The 18,681-nt window shown below is 51.5% G+C and overlaps 4 protein-coding genes across 4 annotated transcripts; 2 read left to right on the top strand and 2 right to left on the bottom strand.

Moving 5' to 3' along the window:
- Positions 1-1,226, top strand: llph (LLP homolog, long-term synaptic facilitation factor). Its single transcript, XM_088366981.1, has 3 exons — positions 1-159; positions 540-765; positions 851-1,226. The coding sequence occupies exons 2-3, from the start codon at positions 546-548 to the stop codon at positions 1,015-1,017; spliced, it is 387 nt and encodes a 128-aa protein (XP_088223107.1). The 5' UTR covers positions 1-159; positions 540-545; the 3' UTR covers positions 1,018-1,226.
- On the bottom strand, positions 1,051-3,667 carry hcls1 (hematopoietic cell-specific Lyn substrate 1). The gene is made up of 13 exons (XM_088366971.1): positions 3,567-3,667; positions 3,415-3,488; positions 3,206-3,329; positions 3,028-3,138; positions 2,895-2,949; positions 2,711-2,821; positions 2,592-2,647; positions 2,447-2,516; positions 2,229-2,377; positions 2,038-2,160; positions 1,657-1,876; positions 1,523-1,582; positions 1,051-1,460 (listed from the first exon to the last, which is right to left on the bottom strand). Exons 1-13 carry the CDS (start codon positions 3,648-3,650, stop codon positions 1,324-1,326), a joined length of 1,374 nt encoding a protein of 457 aa, XP_088223097.1. The 5' UTR covers positions 3,651-3,667; the 3' UTR covers positions 1,051-1,323.
- An 810-nt stretch (positions 3,668-4,477) lies between these two features.
- On the bottom strand, positions 4,478-16,020 carry golgb1 (golgin B1). The gene is made up of 16 exons (XM_088366963.1): positions 15,142-16,020; positions 14,379-14,616; positions 14,192-14,305; positions 13,842-14,126; positions 13,664-13,777; positions 12,944-13,592; positions 12,805-12,881; positions 12,557-12,614; positions 7,744-12,484; positions 7,265-7,676; positions 6,192-7,205; positions 5,929-6,122; positions 5,600-5,869; positions 5,461-5,532; positions 5,321-5,390; positions 4,478-5,253 (listed from the first exon to the last, which is right to left on the bottom strand). The coding sequence occupies exons 2-16, from the start codon at positions 14,604-14,606 to the stop codon at positions 5,113-5,115; spliced, it is 8,439 nt and encodes a 2,812-aa protein (XP_088223089.1). The 5' UTR covers positions 14,607-14,616; positions 15,142-16,020; the 3' UTR covers positions 4,478-5,112.
- A 527-nt stretch (positions 16,021-16,547) lies between these two features.
- On the top strand, positions 16,548-18,674 carry guca1aa (guanylate cyclase activator 1Aa). Its single transcript, XM_088366980.1, has 4 exons — positions 16,548-16,859; positions 17,734-17,883; positions 17,955-18,048; positions 18,260-18,674. The coding sequence occupies exons 1-4, from the start codon at positions 16,662-16,664 to the stop codon at positions 18,385-18,387; spliced, it is 570 nt and encodes a 189-aa protein (XP_088223106.1). The 5' UTR covers positions 16,548-16,661; the 3' UTR covers positions 18,388-18,674.
- The last annotated feature ends 7 nt before the right edge of the window (positions 18,675-18,681 follow it).

Below are 18,681 nucleotides of genomic sequence, written 5' to 3'. Positions count from 1 at the left end.
TCTCAAGTCAGAAAATAGCCAATCTCAGCGTGCGATCTTCAGTTTACAGGCCAATCCAATCGCAGCTTCTTGACGGGGCTCTTCTGCCACTTGTAAACACGTGTCCGTATCTTCCTGTTTCTTCCCACTGTATCGTTTCAACGGATACATCTGTAATCTGTAAGATATTCTATTGACAGTAGTTTTTTATTGTTGTTTAAGATTAACGATTATGATATTGAGCACATCAATGCCTGTTTGGCGTGCGAAAATGTGCGTAGCGGTTGGGTAGCTAACGTGCTAGCGGACATTAGCTATGCTTAAGCTTCATTTGTTTCTATTTAGCTTTGTAATGTATACGACTTGTAGCATTGTAACGTGTTAGAGTTTGGCAACAGTATATAAACACTGTCAGGAAGATTTGTTTTTGCTTAATATTCCCAAGAATGTTACATATTTCATTCACATTTTACCATGCATCCCATAACATGGACAACACACTGCGCATGCGTTAAGAAAAACAACATCTGTTACTGGTACTTTTTTTTTTTCTTCCCCAGAACAAAATGGCCAAAAGCTTGCGGAGTAAGTGGAAGAGGAAGATGCGAGCTGAGAAGAGGAAGAAGAACGCTCCCAAGGAGCTTGCCCGCCTGAAAACAGCCCTCGGTCTGGCCAAGAAAGGTGACGACGCCGTGATGACCGACATGCAGGAGATTGCCACCGTGGTACCAGTCGAGAAGATCAAGAAAGAGGCTGACGCAGTTATGGAGAAAGACGGAGACAATGGTGAGCGAGTTTGTGCATTTCCGCGCTGCCTTTGTAAACACACATTAGTTCTCACGAATAAAGCATTTGATCACTTGGGCTGCAGATAGCACCATGGACCTGGACAGCAAACGCAACAAGAAGACATTGCTGAATGAGCATGGACAGTATCCGGTGTGGATGAGCCAGCGGCAAGCCAAGAAGCTGAAGAGCAAGAGAATGGCTCAGAAGACCGGTGGCAAAACTAAGAAGAAGAAAGGCATTGCCTGGTGAAAAGCTGAACAAAAAAAGACTCTGAAGCCAATCGGTCTTTCCTTGATGACTGTCTAAAGGTGGTCAACATTGACGCACCACAGAGGCTGTTTATTTTTATGAAGCAGCAGAAACACATTGGACAAATACAAGAATATTTTGATTTCTTTTATGTCCACTTAATGCACGTCTTTCTATATAAAATGCATTTAAACAACTGAACCATAAAACGTGTCATCTTCTTGTCTAAGAGTTGTGTCTAATCATGTGACAGCCATTCCCTGCGTGCTGTGTAATTAATTTCTCCCGGCGGTGGGCGTCGACATCTCACTGCATGAGCTGGACGTAGGCGGCTGGAAAAAGGCCAGTGCGTCCGTGGCAGCGTCCCTTCCACCAGCCCTCGTCGATCATCTCGATGTCGGTGATGACGTCGTCCGGGTTGAAGGAGATCTCGTCCACGTCCTCTGCCAAAGCCAGCCCATTACATCCACGCCCGAATAAAACAAACCTTAAAGTAGCAACATACCGCCTTGATAGTCAAAAATGGCGATGGCTTGGATGCCAGCTGACAGGTCCTCGTAGACGTCTGTTGCCGGAAGATGACAAAAAAAAAAGATACAAGCGGAAGTACCATTGTACATATTTATGTTGACGCCATACCTGAGCAAGCTGCTGGCGGCGCGAGTTCTTCGTACTCATCGCCTCCCTCCTCCAGCGCAGGCGGCAGCGGCGGCGGCGGTTCACCCTCCTCGTACTCGTCGCCGCCGGCCTGCTCCTCCGCCGCGATTTGGTCGTAAATATCGTCAGGAGGAAGGTCCGAGTGCAGCAAGTGGTCCGAGCGCGAAGGCAAAGGCGGAGGCACGTCGTCAAATGCTTCCAACTTCAGAAAGAAGCAAAAGTAGTAGGAAATAAAAATTTGAGATACTTTGAGAAATATTTAAAATAAAAAGCAGCAATTAAGGAAGGAATGGAAGCTTGAAAAGTAATTGGATTTTTTTTTTTTTTTTAAACACAACATAAGTAGTAAAGTGAGTGTCTGACCTCTGGTTCTGGTAACTGTGGTTCTTCCGGTGTGTTCTGGCTGATCTCCGGTGAAGCTTCACACTCTGCAAGCACTTGTGGAACATCTGCAAGATGAAGTGGCTCCTCTTTGCTCTTTTGCTCCTGTCCAGCAAAAGCAACATTAAAGTGCAGCTCCTCAAAATCCTCACAGGATTTTTTTTTTTGGTCACCTGCTGTTTGCGTTCCGCTTCCTGTCGTTCTCGTTTCTCTCTCTCCTTCCTCCTGTTCTTCTCTTCTTCCACTCTCCTGACATTCTCCTCGTCCGAGGCCTTGGCAAGGTTCTCGAAACGGGCCTTCATCTTGGCAGCATTGGCAGTGGCTGGAAGGCAACCCATGTTGACCCATACTTAGCTATATTCATCCGTCCATCGCTTAATGAGGAACTCACAGGCTTCTATGGGCTGCGTCTTCTCGTAAGCGGAGGCTGGGGCCTCCCTGTCGGAGAACCCGGCTGCACTCTTCAACGTAAAGACAGTTCATTCAATTAGCTTTGCCGCCTTCTTTCAATAATGAATTCAAATTGGCCGAGTTACCTTGTCCATGCGTTCCGACTGTACTCCATATCGACCTCCGAAGCCCGCAGAATAATCTGAATATGCGGCATGGGATTACGTTCATGTAGTGAACCGGATCAGCGCCTCGGCGTTGTCACCTCTTTGCGACTGATGCTTCTCCGTTTGCCCTTTGTAGTCGTAGCCCAGGGCGGCTTTATCCACTTTCTCCCTTTCCACGCCGTATTTGCCCCCAAAGCCTTTGGCATAATCTGCAAGCACACGAAAGGCGTACATGAAATACAAAAAGGACATTTCATGAGTGGGACATCGTTTCTGAAGCACCTTTCTGGGACGCGTGCTGCTTGACTTCTCCTTTATACTCAAAACCCACGGCAGACTGCAAAGAAAATTTTGGATTGTCTTTCGATTTATTTTGCAAGCTTCCTATTTGCATAGTGCAGTGTCAGCGATTGACCTTGTCGTGCCGATCTTTCTGCACGCCAAACTTCCCGCCGAATCCCTTGGCTGCATCTTTTTGGGAACTGTGCTGCTGCACCTGAGCCACGTAGTCGTGTCCCACCGCCACCTGCGGCGCCGCAATTTGGTATGATACTTTGGATCGCGGCCGGAAAACCCGTCCGTGTCAATTGCACCTTGTCCATGCGGTCCCTCTCCACGCCGAACTTGCCTCCGTAGCCGTACGACGCTTTTGGAGTCATCTCCTGATGTTTCACCTGCTCGTGCTCCACTGCCACTTTGTGCCTCAGTTCTGCAACACTGCCCCCACCCCCCCCCGAAAAAATCATCATGAATGTGTTTTTAGATGGAACAAGATCAACCTATGAAGATGAAAGCAATGTACCTGATGGGCTCTTTGCGGCCAGAACCTTCGATGGTTTTGGCTCCCCATCTCTGCTCCTGTTCCGACACGTCATTCTAAAAGAGGAAGAGGTTGCTTCAACCGACATCTTGCAAGCGTACCGAGAGGAAGTCCTCATGCATTGCAGTAGCTACCTCAAAGTCTGGATCCGTCTCCCAGTCGTCGCCTTCTGCAGCCACCTTCATGCTCACATTGTGCCCCACCACTGACTTCCACATCTGCAGAAATAATAACAGTGCCGTATTTGCATTTTAGGAACTGCAGTGGTATGAAGGAAGGGCACGCACAAGTTTCATTTCCCCAAAATGGACCATAGGGATACATGTCTTTTAAAAATGTAAATGCGTGATTCTCACTTTTTATTTGCAATACAAAACATATTTGGACTTTATATTGCCAATATTGTTATATTAGTACTTTTAAACATATTGAGAAAGCACATTATGCGGTCATAAAATTTGCAGCTCCATCTTCATTTATAAAGACAAAAAGTTAACATCCATATATATAATAATTGTTTGGGTAAAAAACAAAGACAACATGCCATCAAAACAAGATTCTGAAAGAGAAGTTCACATTACCTTTTTTAGTTGGTCGCCAGTCGATTTCCGCGTCTCACTCGATGTGTCGACACGTACAGTGCACGAGCATCAAAGTCGCGTGCACGAGCGGTGCATTAACGGAACACATGATATTACAAAGCGTGCGCACTTAAAGCGTGGCTGGCTATCTTCTATATATCATAGCGGACTTTAAATCGGAAATGCTGCATTGACGTGCGCTCGGGCATTTAGAACTTCAAAATCAGCAAACTAAACAATTAGGTGGAGAAAGTTTAGGTTTTTTTTCATTTTATTTTAAAATTAAATGATTAAATTATTCATCATTTCAAGTCAATTGACAATCGGGCCAGGCTTCGATTTGGAATTGTCGTACCGACAACGACCACTTGAGGGCAGAATATCAAACTACTGTAGCTCGATGACAACGTTATATCCAATCATGTTTTTGGGCTGAAATCAGTGCAATGAGTCTCCAGGAAAAGTTCAGTTCCCACTAAAAATATCCTTTTATTGAAAACTTGTGAATATGTCAGCAGAAACAACAAGGATACCTTCCACCTACCCTCCCTTGCAAAATGGGACATCTTAGTAGTTGAGTAACAGAAAAACACCTTCCCTGCAGCCCTTTGAAACGGTTACATACAGTCTACACCTCCTACAGGAATGATGAAAGCAGGAAAGAAAGAAGCCGGAACCATCCATCCATCCATCCATCCATCCAAACAATGAGGGGAATGGAGAACGGAATTACTGGTCATTGCACCATAATCATTTTTGTAATAACAGAAAGTGTGCGGAAGACAACCTGCACAACATAAACCTAACAGCCACTTGGGATATATAAATATGTAGACAATTATTTGCATTTCCACGCCTGACATTTTCTTCCCTTCGTGTCCTCTCCGTTAAAACTAACAGCAGCTCCCTCAAAATGACCTCATTGCCTGGCCAGTTTATTAGGCACGCCAAGCGTGCACCGCATCCGGACGCTGGCGGTTATTAAAAGTCTCAGATGAGTCGGACTTGGGGATCCTAATAAATTGGCAAACGTGTGTGTGTGTGTGTGTCGAAGTCTACGTAAAGTGCAATGTTTGTGTGCGGAAACCCTTTAATGATGTCACAGGAAGCCGCCCATGCACAGCAGCAGAAGCACATGCACGCTTAGCAGGTAGACGCCCAGCAGCAGCGGAGTGCGGCGGCGCCAGCACGTGCCCGAGCGAAGCGCCCGCAGCAAGCTCGGGGTGGCGCCTCGGCGGCTCTGCAAAAAAAAGAAATGGGTTACACGACCGGGGTACTCGAGTGGAGCGGTCGCTTATTCCACTCACTCGCGTGACGCTGCCTTCGGGCGGCTCGATGAAAACGGCCGTCTCCGAGTGATCCTCCCATTTGGATTGGCTGTAAGTCAACAAAGAACGTAAGAACATGACGCAAATTCGGCCGTGGTCCATTTTGCTTCCTCTGCTACCGCCTGAGTCGATCCTGCGCTTCCATGAGCTGCTCCTCGGCGGCTAGCCTCTGCTGCGTCTCGTCGTCGAGTCTGAAGGAGGACAAAAGTGATTTATTTTTGACCTCCACAAAATGTCTTCTCTGGACCCGTGCGGTACCTCTGCTGCAGCTGCGAAAGCTCAGCCCGGGAGGCGTGCACCTCCTGCAGGCTGCTCTTCTCCTGAGGAGCACCTGGAGCACTGTCCATGTCCTGAGAGGTCTGAGAGGAAGTAAATGTGGGGTGTTCCTTTTGGCGTTTGGGCGTGTGCGCGCGGGCCTCCTCCAGCATGGCGGCGAGCTGCCTCAGCTGCTGGTCTCGCTCGGACAACGCGCTGAGCGTCTGCTGCTTCAGCTGCTCGGCTTGGGCCATCCAGTCCACGCGTTCCAGTCTGTGGAGCAAAACCGTCAGCGTCGACGTCCGTGCGATATGATCCGTGTGTGCGCTCACCTGATCATCTCCATTTCCTGCTTGGAGGTGGCCGCCGTGCTCTCCATCTCCGCAATGACGCCGGCTAAGTGCGCGTTCTTGTTCTTCTCCTCAAAGAGCTCTTGGCTGACTTTGATCAGCTCTCCCGCTCCCAGACGAGCCAGCTCCGACTTGTTGCTCTTCAGCTCCGTCGTCTGGGCCCGAAGCTGCTCGAGCTGTCGGGAACGGCCAGAATGAATCAGAAGCGTTCCCGCGAGGGCCGATGGAGGGAGGCGTGGACTCACCAGTCTCTCGCGGTCGTTCTGTAGAGCTTGCAGGGCGTTCTTCAGGCTCCACACTTCTCCGGCCGAGCCTGAAGTGGGGCTGGCGACGTTGGCCAGCGCCTCATCCAGCTTGAGGCCCAGCTGTCGGGCTTTGTGTTCCGCCTGGTCCTTGCTGTCCTGGAGGGAGGCCATGGCCTTGCCGAACGACCGGTTCTCCGCCCTCAGTTGCTCCGCCAGTTCCTTCTCCGCCAGCAGCTTCTGTTCCACGACCAGCAGGTCTCGGGCCAGCTCGGCCACCCTCTCTTGAGCGCTCTCGGACTCTGTACGCATCAGGCCTCCCTCCCAGCGCAGCTCTGAGAGTTCTTTGGTCTCCCTCTGGTGCGTCTCCCTCTCCTGGAGAAGGTTCTCCTCCAGAGCTTTCACTTGCTCTCGTGCGGCCTCCAGCTGCTCCCTTAACTTCTCCACCTCGGCCCCGGCGTGGACGGCTTGCAACGGCGTCACCCGCTCCACTTTGACCGCTTCTGACTCACCGGACTTCTTCAACACGTCCGCCAAGTCATCTCTCTCCTTCTCCAAGGAGGCGATGCGATCCCGCTGGGCGGCGAGGAGTTGTTTGTGCTGAGAGTCCTTCATGCTGAGAACCTGCTTGAGTTCGTCCCTGTAGCCGTGGAGCTGAGCCGACAGTTTGGCCTTCTCGGCGTACAAGTCGTCCCTCTGGACGAGCAGAGAGCGCAGCTCCTCCTTCAGACTGTTGCTCTCGCTCGCCGCCTCCTGGATCAGGGCGTCCTTGTCCACCAGCACCTGGACGTGCTTCTCCTCCAGCTGCTTGTACATGCCGAGCACTCGGTCCCTGTCATCCTGCAAGGACCCCATGGCCTTCGTGAAGGAGTCCAGCTTGCCTCGACTGACGTCGCTCTTCTCCTCGGCCAGTCTCAGTTTCTCCTCCAGGTCCCGCAGTTCTTCTCGTCTGCGCTCCAGTTCTTCCTCGGCGTGGCGCGCCCTGCCGTCCGCCTCCTTGCGAGCCTCCTCGGCGGCCTGCGAGGACAAACAAGTGAGCCTCCCGGCGCTCACGAGGGCCAGAAAGATCTTCTTACCTGAGCGACAGCTTGCTCCTTCTCATCCAACATTTCCACTTCCCTCTTCTCCTTCTCGTGTAGCGCCACCTGCAGGTTCTCCGTCAAGGCCTTGGAGGCGTGCAGGTCCGCCTCCATCTGCTCCAAGGTCAGGCCGAGACGCCGAGCGTCCGCCTCCCTCTCCCGCAGCTCGGCCCGGGCGCCGCTGAGGTCCTCCTGCAGTCGAGCCGCCGCCTCTTCGAGAGCGCGGAGCCTCTGCTTGTGGCTTTCCGCCTCGGCCCCGAGCAACCGGGCTTGGTTTTGCGCCGACTGCAACTCGGCGGCGGTTCGCAGGACCTCGGCGTGCTCCTTCTCCGACTCGGCTTGGCTGGCGTTCCACTTCTCCTCTGCCTCTTCTAATTTCACTCGCCGCTCCTCGTCCGTTTTTTCTAACCTGCGAGGTGACATTGAAGAATTGCAAGCAGCCGCGACGACAAGCAAAGAGAGATTTTTTGGCCTACCTGTCCACTTTGAGCCGGAGTTCTTCTTTGAGAGCCGATTCTTTGCCGAGGTTCTCCGCCAGCTCCTTGGCTTTGCTTTCCGCCTCCCGAATGTCGGCGTCCTTGCCGAGCAGAGCGTCGTTAAAGCGCGTCTCCCACTGCCGGGCCTCGTCCACCACTCGGTCTCGGTCGTCCTGCAGCGACGACATGCAGCGCGAGAAGGCGGCGAGACGGGCCAGAGCCTCATCCAGACGGGCCTGCATCTCCTGCGCTCGTCTTTCGGCCGCCTCGGCCGCCTCTCTGGCCTCCAACGTGGCTTCTTCTTCTTTGTCCCGCTCGCCGTAAGCCTCGTCCAGTCTCAGCTCCATCTCCTTCAGCTCGCCTCCTAATCTGAACCTGACGGAATCCAGAGTTTGCTCCGCTTCGGCTTTCCAAAGAGCTTCCTTTTGTAGCATGGTCTTCACCAACGTGGTTTTCTCAAGCGTGACTTTGCCGAGCTGCTCTTCTGCTTCGCTCAAGAGCGATTTACAGTTGGCCAATTCTGCTTCAGTCCTCTTGAGCTCCTCCAGCTTTTCGGAAGTCTCCCGGTGGGAGCGTTGAAGGTTCTCGGCGAGCTCCTCGTGGCCCAGCTGCAGGGACTTGCCTTCCACTTCCAGCTCGCTGATGCGCTCTTGATACTGGATGCAATCCTTCTGAAGCTGACGGACCTCCAGCTGCTTCTCCCTCAGGAGTTCCTCTAGCTGCCGTGCTCGACTCTGGCTGCCTTCTCTGACCCTCTGGGCTGACCTCAGCTGCTGCTCCAGCTCCCTGCGCTTGCCCGTCTCCGCTTCGGCTTCGTCCCGCCGCCTCTGGGCTTGCCTCGTGTCTTCTTCCAGCCGGGCCGCTCGGTCCGTCTGCGCCCGGGCCTCGGCTTCCAGGTCGTCTCGCTCCTTCTCCAGCTTCGCCGCCTCTCGCGTGACTTCATCCAGGCGCCGGCGCTGCTCGGAAGCCTCTTGCTGGTACCCGGCGATGCTGCCGTTGAGTTGGGCCAGCTGGTTCATCAGACGTTCCTCCAAGTTGTCCTTCTCGCTTTCCAAATTTTGAAGGAGCTCCTTGAACTGGAGCTCCCGTTGGGCACTATCCTGGATGAGAGACTTTTCTCGCTGTTTGGCCTCCTGTAGACGCTCTTCCAGGGAGGCGGCCAGACTCGCCTTTTCGTTGCTCTCCTGGAGATTCCGTTCAAGCAAGGCAAGTTCAACCTTGAGTTCCGCCTCCTTCTCCTGCCACCTTTCCGAATCGAGAGCAAGCTCCGTCTGGTTTATTTTCTCCTGGAATGAAACCTTCTCCCTCGCAGGTTCTAAACCAACATCTTGAGCTGACTCAGAACTTGTGTGGTCTTCTGGGCTTTCTTTGGGCTCCACAATTTCTGTCTCCTTTTGCTCCAATTGTTCCTTCAGTTGTTCAATCTGCTGCGTTAAAGCGTCTCTTTCTGCCACCGTCGCCTCCAGCTCCGCTTTCAAAGTCCGGAGTTCCTCCCCAAGTTCGCTTAGCTCGGCGTGGTCCGGCGCTTTCTCCTGGCCCTCGCGAAGTCTCTCCGTCTCCTCCTCCAACTCCAGGATCTTCTGCTGCTTGGCTTTGACAAACTTCCTCATTTTGTCTTTGACCGCCTCCACTTCTTTGCGAGCCTCCTCGGCCTGCGTTTGGGCTTCCTGCTTGGAGGCCTCGTTGGACCTCAACTTGGCGGCGAGCTCCTGCCTCTCCTGCCTGGCGGCCTCCAGGACTCGCCTGACGCGCTCCGCCTCGTCGCTCACGTTTTCGTAGGAACGCAGTAGGGTTTCGTACTCGTCCTTCATGCCGTTGACCTTCTCCTCCCATTCCTTGCACATCCTGGCCGCCTCCTCTTTGGCCAACTCGACTTCTCTCTGACATACGTCCTTCTCGCTCGCTATGGCGTCCATCGCCAGCTTGAGGCTCTCGCAGGACGAGCCCAAGCTTTGGTTTTCTAACAACATGCGGTCCACCTCATCTATGAGCCTGCTGCGCTCTTCTCGGAGCTTCTCCAGCTCCTCCTGCGTGGCCTGCATCTTCTGCTGCAGCTCAACAATGAGGGTCTCACTGGAAGCCAGCTGTTCCTTCTGGGTCTTGTTCTCCTTCAGCACTTCCTTGCGAGAGATGAGGGCTGCCTGAAGCTTGCGCTGAAGCTGCTGGAGCTTGGCTTCGCTGTCCTGCTCCTCGTGCCTCTGCGGAGCCTCACCCTCCAACTTGTCATTTTTCTCCTGTTCCACCTTGAGCGTCTCCTCTAAGGAGGCTATGAGTTGATCCTTCTGGCCCACGGCGTCCTGCATGGAGAGGATGAGGGCGTTTTGATCGGCCAGCTGCTGGCTCAGCTCGGTGATCTCGCCGTTCTTAAAGTCCAGGAACACTTTGAAATCCTCGACTTCGGCTTGAAGAGCGGCAATGGAGTCGGCGGACTGAGAAGATGCCGCGACGGTGGCGGCTTCCATTTCCGCTTTCAAGGCCTCTGCGCAAAGCTCGGCTTGCCGGTGCTTTTCTCTGAGATCTTGAATTTCACGGGAGAGGGCTTCGATCTGTCTTTCGTTTTCTCGTAGGGCTCGTAGCTCCTCGCTAACTTCTCGCAGTTCAAGCTCCTTCTGGGACAGATGGCTCTGAGCTTCCTGAAGCTTGCTCTCCAGTGCCAAGTTAGCCATCCGCATAGTGTGGATCTCTTCCCTGAGAGCTTCCAAGGGTTCCTCCGCTTGAGCAGAGCCAACCTCAGACTCCTCAGAAGGTTGCTCCTCCTGAAGATCAGCTTTATGCTGCGCTGAGTCACTCTCAGATGCTGCAAAATCCACCCAGTCTTCTTGGACCCAATCGTTAGCGGAGCTCTTCTCCATCTTTGCCAGCAGCTCCTCGCTCTGCTCTCCACGAGGGCTCGTTTGATCTTCTAGTTGCCGAACTTTGGCGAGAAGAAGATCCCGCTCGCCGCTCTGCTGCTCGAAGCGTCCCATGAGTTGAGAGTAGTCCTCCTTCTGCTGCTTGAGCTGATCCCGATAGTGCCGGTCTTTCTCTTTGGCTTTGCGGATGCTCTCCTTGCGAGATTCTTGGGCATCCAGGACTTTCTTCTGAAGGCTTTCACATTCCGTTTCCAAGGAGGCCACTTGGGATCTTAACGAGGTGTTGTCGGAGCAAACGTCAGCCTGCTGTTCGGCAGTCTCCTTGCTCTGCGCGAGAAGCTGCTCCTGCCGGGTAACGGTGGACCGAAGGTTCTCGATGGCTTCGTCTTTGGACCTCAACGTCTGCGCCAGCTCCTCCAGTTTGGCCTCCATCGCCTCAGATTGTTCAACCTCGGGAGAAGTTTCAGTTGCGGCGGGTTCTTCCTTTTCTGCGTCCTTCATGGTCTCCAGATCGGCAACCTTCTTCATGAGCTCTTTCCGTTGCACGAGCACGACCTGCAACTTCTTCTTTGTGTTTGTCAGCTGGGTTTCAAGGTCCTCTTTGGACCTGCGTAAATTCACAACTTCCACATCCATCTCCGGAGAGGACGACTCTTCCCGCGACTGCCGAAGCTCCGCCAGTTGCTCCTTCAGTTTGTTGACTTCACCGTCTACGGAGACTCGCTCCTCTTCTGCCTGGCTGAGTTTTGCCGACATGCTTTGGTCCAGCTCGCTCATCTCTCGCTCTTTCTGGCTGAGGCGGAGCTGCAGATCACAGATTTCAGAGTCCTTCTTCGACAAAGACTCGCTGTCGAGAGAGGACATCTGCGACTGTTCCAACATGCTGCCCTCCATATCTTCAAGCTTCCTCTCCAGCTGAGAAGATAGGAGCTCTTTGTCCTCCAACTGCACGCTCAACATCAAGACCTGGTTCTCCTGCTCGGATAAGGCTCGGCGAGCCATTTCCAAATCATCCTGGAGAGCCTGGATCTTCTGCTCCTTGGCTTTGCTGTCACCGGAGAGTGCATCCATTTCGGCGCTGTGCTTCTCCGCCACACAGCTGCTCTGCTGGGAGAGATGTTGTAGGTCCTCTCTGGCAGACTTCAGCTCTTCTTCAAAGTTACTGGCCCGAGACGCCGCGTCGTCCTTCTCGGCGGTAAGCCTTTGTGTTTCTTCTTCCAGACTCTTGATCATCTCCTGTGACTCTGCAGCTGCCTCTTTGAGCGTTTGTAGCTCAGCCAGAAGTTCACTGTACCTTTTCTGGAGCTCTTCTGCCAGAGCCTGAGCAAAAAGGCCAGCTTGGTCATTTTCAGCGGCGGCGCCTTCCCGAGTGACGTGAACCTCTACGACGGAGGAGGTCGTCGCAGAAGTTGTGGAGGTTTCCTCCCATGTCTGCAGCTGACCAAAGTCCTGCATGAGCGAGGGCCATTCCTGCCGTCCGTCCTGGTTCACGGCTTCCAGAAGGGTCCAGCTGCTGTGAGCCACCTCAGAATCGGTGCTGGTGACCATCTCATCAGAGGAAGTCCCTTTGGACTCCTCGGGGGATTCTTGATGCTCAATGAGCTCAGGGCTGCTTTCGTTCTTCACGGTCGTGGAGAGGACGGACGTGTCCTCGGTGACCAAAGTGCTTTCCTCCTCTTGGGTGTCGTCCAGGGAGTCAGGAGGGTTTGCGGAATTATCTCCGCTGTCGTCAGCTTGAGCCTGAACTGGAGGTTGATGGACAATGCGAGGTGACACCGCCTCGCCGGCGCTCTGCTCTTCAGCCGCTCGCAGACGTTCTCGCAGGACGCTCAGCTCGTTATCTTTTTCCCATAGTTGTTGCTCCAGCGTCGAGACGATGGCTATGAAACCTGACACATATTTCCAAATGGAATAAAAAATAAATAAATGCCAAGCTTGATTTCAAACAACATCTCTCATACCTCTGTCGGCTTCAGAGGGCACATCTGCTCGTGGCTCCTCTGGATCCCTTTCGGAAGTCTAAGCGAGAAGAGGAAGAATAAAACAATTTAGGTCTGGTTGTCTAATCAGAAACATCAGCGACTGATCTGAAGGTCAGATTAGAGAAGGGCGCAGAAGAGATTAGAGGGCTCACTGCACGTCTATGACCTGCTTTCCGTCCCGTCTTGTCTGACTTTGCAGATAAGACCTTCTCATTAGAAGCTCTCACCGGTTCAATTTGCTGCTCCAGCTGCTGAATCTTGGCAACGGCGTCCTCCTTCTCGCTGCTACTTCTGTCCAGTTGTTCTGCGGAGAAGGTAGTGTCATTTAAAGACCAAAATTAAATAAATAATCATCTTCTTACTCACCTTCAAGAGCCTTCATGGCGTGTGTGACTTCAACACAACGTTCCTCACTCTCCTTGTGATCATGTTTCAGCTTAGTCATTTGTGTCTCAATGGTCAGCACAGCGTCCAGAACAAGAGAAAGGTCATCTGGGAGCGTGGCGTCCTCCGACGCGTCGCAAAGCGGTTGTAGATGTCTCCAAATTTGGGCCAAGACCTCGCTCTTCTTCCAGGCCTCTTCCTGTCCCGCTTGAAGAGAAGCCACCTCTTGCTCCAGCTTATTTACGTGCGATTTTGTCTCTTCCAGGTCGCTCTGGCCGGCCTGGATGACTTCTGACCGGGCCTCTCTGGTAGATGTGAGCTCCTGTTCCAGGCGAGATATTTCCAATTTGTCTTTCTCCATGGCTTCACGGCAGGCCAGGGCGTTCTCGTTCATCAAAGCAATCTCTTTTTCCAGTCTGGCAACTTCGATCCTCTCCTTTTCCAGGTTGTCGCTAGCCGCCTGGCTCAGCGCGGAGAACTCCGTCTCGTGCTTGACGGTTTCCTCTTTGGCTCGCTCCAGTGCTTCCCTGAGGGCGGCGTCAGCTTCGCTGGAGCGCTGGGCCCACTCCTGCTTCTGTTTGACTGCTTCGGCCAGCTCCCCCTCCATTTGCCGGAACTGAGCGGTCAGGATCTAGGCACCCCCAAAAAAAAAGAGATGGTGATGATTCAAGATGCTTCCAGGATAGGTTGAGGAATCCTGACCTGTTTTTGTTGATCGGCGAAGGTGACTTCCTGCTGCAGCATTTCCAGCACTTGCGTGCGGGATTTTAAGGCCTCCTCGAGCTCCTCACACCGCCGCTGGGATGTGTGGAGGGCCTACCAAACGCCACAGACAATGATGAGCACCAGCTAATAAACTGTCACACGTATGATCTCACACCTGCTGCAGCTCGGCATCATTGGACGCGGGCGCCGTGGCCCTCAGCAGCTCTTCTTCGTGTTTCTGGATCTGCTCCTGAAAGCGTACATCCTTGTCGCGTACCACTTCCTGGAGGTGCCTCAAGTGCTCAGCGTGGGCGGCATCCTTCTCCTCCAGCAGCTTCTCGGCGGCCTGGAGTCGTGTTCGCAGCTCGCTACTGTTGGCCTCTTCTTCATGAAGTTTGCTTTGGAGCTCTTGTTGGTCGCCTTCCGCAACCACATCTCTTGAAAACGAGGTGTCGGGGCTCTGGCGTCGACAAAGAATGTATTTCGTCATTTTTCATCGAGACAGTGTATTTGATTCAGACTTACAATGGCTCCTTCTTGTCCCTTCAAACCATCAATCTGCTTGCTGAGGGAAGCTATCTTGGCTTTGGCCTGAAGTTTGAGCTTACTAAAGCGAGCCTCGCTCGTCTCCCTTTCATTCTGCGGAGAAGCAAAACACAAAGCATGCTGGCATTCCCGTGACCTTTCTCATTATTTGCAGCTGTTGTTCAACCTTGAGAAGTGAATCTTTGCCAGCCAGCTGAGCATCCTTGTCACGGATGAGCTCCTTGAGTTGCACCACCAGCTGTTCCAGGTGGGCCAGACGCTCATTGGCCTCCTCGGGCACTTCAGACTCTCCTGGAGTCTGGTCTGCTTCGGCAGGAAGCTGAGGAGTGATCTCTCCATCTTGACCCTCCTCTCCAGAGAGCTCCTGGAGGACTGTAGCCAGGCGGCTGAACATAAGGATGGCACTGCACAAGATGGGGACACAAATGTAAATGTGTGACATATCACAAAAATGCAAATGAATCCTAATATACACATCAAGTGTGACGATGCTGACTCTAAAATTAATTGGGATGCATTGTAGTCATTTTTCTTGCACACATTGACTGCAATCCCTAACCTCCGAGCCATCCCGAAAACTCCCGACTTTTCCCGAGTCCATCGTCCACTGCGTCTGCGTCACCGTGTTCTTCTACAGCGACGATTCAAGAGAACTGTTGCGAAATACAACTTCCGAGATGGACACTGACGCCCAGAGAGGCCAGTGGACATGTTGGGATGTTTCAAGCGCGGTTAACTTGTACAGGGACGGCTAGGAATCGTTTGTTTACCTCAGTTTCGGCGTCGATGCTACTTAGCTAGCTAACGCTCGCAAATTCGAAGCGAGCGTTTATATCCTCCCCGACGGGGTTAACGTTCGTCGAGTCTGACAGCTCCTTATGGAGTCTGCTCCGCGGTGAGGTTTGGCAGGAGAAGAACCTTTGACTCACCCGTCTGAGCGCTTCCCGGTGGTCCTTAGGCGCTCTCTTTATCAGCTATATCTCCTCGGAAGGATTTCCAAGCAGAGCCACATCACCAAACTCTCCCGGAAACAAACCTGCTCGCCTCTGATTGGACGACACGGTAAGGCACCGTGTGTCAATTCCAATGCCAGGTATCGTCATCCTAAAAGCAAAGTCACGCAATCAATCATAAATACATTTTTCAACATTTTCCCTATTAAAATGAATACTCCTTGTGATATACCGGGAGTTGGCCACCTGAGGGCAGTGTAATACAGGTATGCAAATATTCATTGGGCCAGTTCAAAGTCTCAGTAACATCAGACGTTCTTTGCAGATGATAAAGAAACTATTCACATTCGAATGATTCTCAACAAATTCTTTTGTTTCCTTTTTTTAGGGGATAAATAATACAGTAATGGCAAGACACGATCAGGCAGTTAAGCTGATCGTCAGCCGTGGGAGGCAGCTAGGTCGAAGCCTGGTGTTGCTGGCCTACTACGTGACGGTCTTTGCGGCTTTCGTGGGCCGCTTCTTGCAGTGGATGGCGGATGCCGGGTGTTGGACCACGCACCTCACGCGCTGCACGCTAGCCGCCTTTGATGGCGTCTACACGCACCTGCGACGCGTCTTGAGGTGGAAGACCGGTGTGGACTGACCGCCGCACATCTCGTTTGACTCTGCAAACCTCACGCGAGGCCTTACGGTAGTAGTACTTTATGGCTTTATGTTACATTTGTTGAATAGTTTTTATCTGAAAGCCAATGCCTTTGACAGGCAGGCATAATATCTCTGACATGATGTAATGACACCACTACAAAAACATATAGTTTTAGGAAATAGTCCATGTTTAGCCAAAAAAATGTTATGGCATCGCTTGTGCAGCCTTGAGTCGGTTGCGATGATGTCACCCACAAAGGGGCATTTTGTCATGGCAACGCCTCTTACCCATTTTTTATACATTTAAATTCTTATGTACCTTTTACATATATATATTTACCATACATGTTTTACTTTTATAGCTTTGTGTTATGCAAAAGAACTTTACATTCATATCTCAGCATTTTCTTTCCCAAACTGCAGCCTTTGTAATTTAAACATGACATTTTTCCACAAACACTTCGTTTATATTTTCCATTTAAACAGAGCTCTCATTTTGTTTCTGTTGCTTGTAATAACACACTAACAGTACTGCATTAAAAGAATGAATGCGCTGTCAACAGTTTGGAGTGGATTTTGATTTGACGCCCACGCCGGTGGGTGGCGCACCTCCACGTGACAGATGTATGCGCTGTTTTGTTTTGTGTCGTGTCAGCGTACCTGGTGAGGCGGCGTCCGTTTTAATGGGGCTTCTTAAAGCGTTAGATTAGATTACCGGCAGGGATTAGGAAACGATAAGGCCATCACAAAGTGGCCTACAAAAGGCATCCTTGCGGCTTCAGCCCTTCTCGGCCCATTGTAGTGAGGCGCCGTTCACGTTAGACCAAGCCACGCGCCGTCTCCTCGTCATGGGCAACACCACGGGCAGCACGGTGGACGACCTGCAAGCGGTGGAGATGCACCTGTGGTACAAGAAGTTCATGACGGAGTGCCCGTCGGGTCAGCTCACCCTGCACGAGTTCAAGCAGTTCTTCGGCCTGCGCGGGCTGGACACGGAGGCCAACGCTTACATCGAGCAGATGTTCCGCACCTTCGACATGAACAAGGTACAGGTTTTATGTTTACAGGAGGTCCTGCCGTGATGGATGTGGGAGCCGCTTCAAAAGTTCCAAAAGGGTGGCAATGTTTTAAAGCATCCCCTTATAGTCAATTTGTTTCTGGATTAACGCAGCAATTTATTTATTAACTTTTTAGTTCTTTAGTTTGTTTTCCATTGTATTCATTTAAGGTATTTATTCCAATTCTAACATTTTCACAACTGTTTCTACTTTATTTTATCGAAATAACTACTTTTTGCATGATTTATTTTGCATTTATACAAGACTATTTCAGTTATCTGGAAAAAATTGCAACTGCTTTTACTTTACTATCTTATTTATTGTGCTAAAACGTCATTGCTCTGCGTTTCTTGACGTGAACATCATCACGCCAAGAGCAGCTTGTAATTTTCCGAGGGCTCCAAATGATTCAACGCCACACGCGCAAACATCTCGTGCAGTAATCCCGCCCTCATCAATATTTTGAAGGGCGTTTCATTAAAACCCAACCAACGGATTGAGGGACATTGCAATTTCCGAGACGAGGTCATTGTCTGGAAGGGAGGGGGATCCGCCATCGTAATCACTCGTGAGATTAGCTGAGAGCGAGCTGATGCACTCCCTGACACACTTCTGCTTGGATAATTGGCCAATTAGGACTCAATTTTGGGCAACGCAAACAACAATTGGATTATGGAAACATGCTGGCATTGCGCGTTAACATGTGGCAATGACTTTGGGTTTGGCGCCATCTTATGGCCTTTCAGAAAACGCTCATCAAAAGCAAATAGGTGAATTTGTTTCAGCGACTTTGTGAATAGTGAGCGGCGACTAGGCGGGGAGTTACCGTAGCTGTGTTAAGTGACCAAAACGACGCCCTTAGGACGGCTACATTGACTTCATGGAGTACGTGGCGGCGCTCAGCTTGGTGATGCGTGGCAAGATGGAGCACAAGCTGCGCTGGTACTTCAAGCTCTACGACGTGGACGGCAACGGCTGCATCGACCGACACGAGCTGCTCAACATCATCAAGGTTGGAGACGAATTGACTGCTCAGAATCAGAGGAAGAAGAGTGACGATGATGATCATGCTTGTGCCCTCAGGCCATTCGCGCCATTACGGGCAACGAGAACCAGGAAGTGACGGCTGAGGACTTCACCAACAGCGTCTTTGACAGAATCGACATCAACGGTGACGGTGAGGACGCAAAATGATTTGTACTCATTTCAATACTTCATGACAACTCCCATTTACAATTACATATTTGTATTTACAATTGGTATTTTGTTCTCTCTTGATTTCGATATTTTTAGAGCCTCTGCCATTATTTAAAACGGTACAAAAACAACGCTGCGTTGGCTAACACAATACGCAGATCTGTACCTAATATTGCGTCCCGCTCGGACAGGCGAGCTGTCGCTGGACGAGTTTGTGGCCGGCGCTCGCTCCGATGACGACTTCATGGAGGTGATGATGAAGAGTCTGGACCTGGCGCACATCGTGGCTATGATTCACAGCAGGCGACACAGCGTTTAGCAACGTCAATTGGACTCAAGGACACCGGCGTGCGTCTATGCCGGTTTCGTGGAAACATGGACTGACTGCCAGTTGCATTCAAACGGAATCCAGTCAGAAAGGAGGGATTCGGTGGATACAATCAACAGGCGATTATGTTCATGTATTTGTACTCTTTTTATTTTTATAAAATATTACATAAGCTGCTACTGCCCGCTTCGCCAAGTAGAAACGGATCAAGGAGATGAGCTGCTTTTGATTAGTGCCTTTTGGTTTGCTCGTTTGTACAATAAAGTCACTTGATCAGATGTCATT

This window comes from Syngnathus floridae, chromosome 22, assembly GCF_059516105.1.
Source record: "Syngnathus floridae isolate MCC-2025c chromosome 22, RoL_Sflo_1.0, whole genome shotgun sequence".
NCBI classification, from domain to species: Eukaryota; Metazoa; Chordata; class Actinopteri; order Syngnathiformes; family Syngnathidae; genus Syngnathus; species Syngnathus floridae.
Note: the sequence above shows the minus strand (reverse complement) of the source record. Positions and strands in the feature narration are given on the sequence as shown.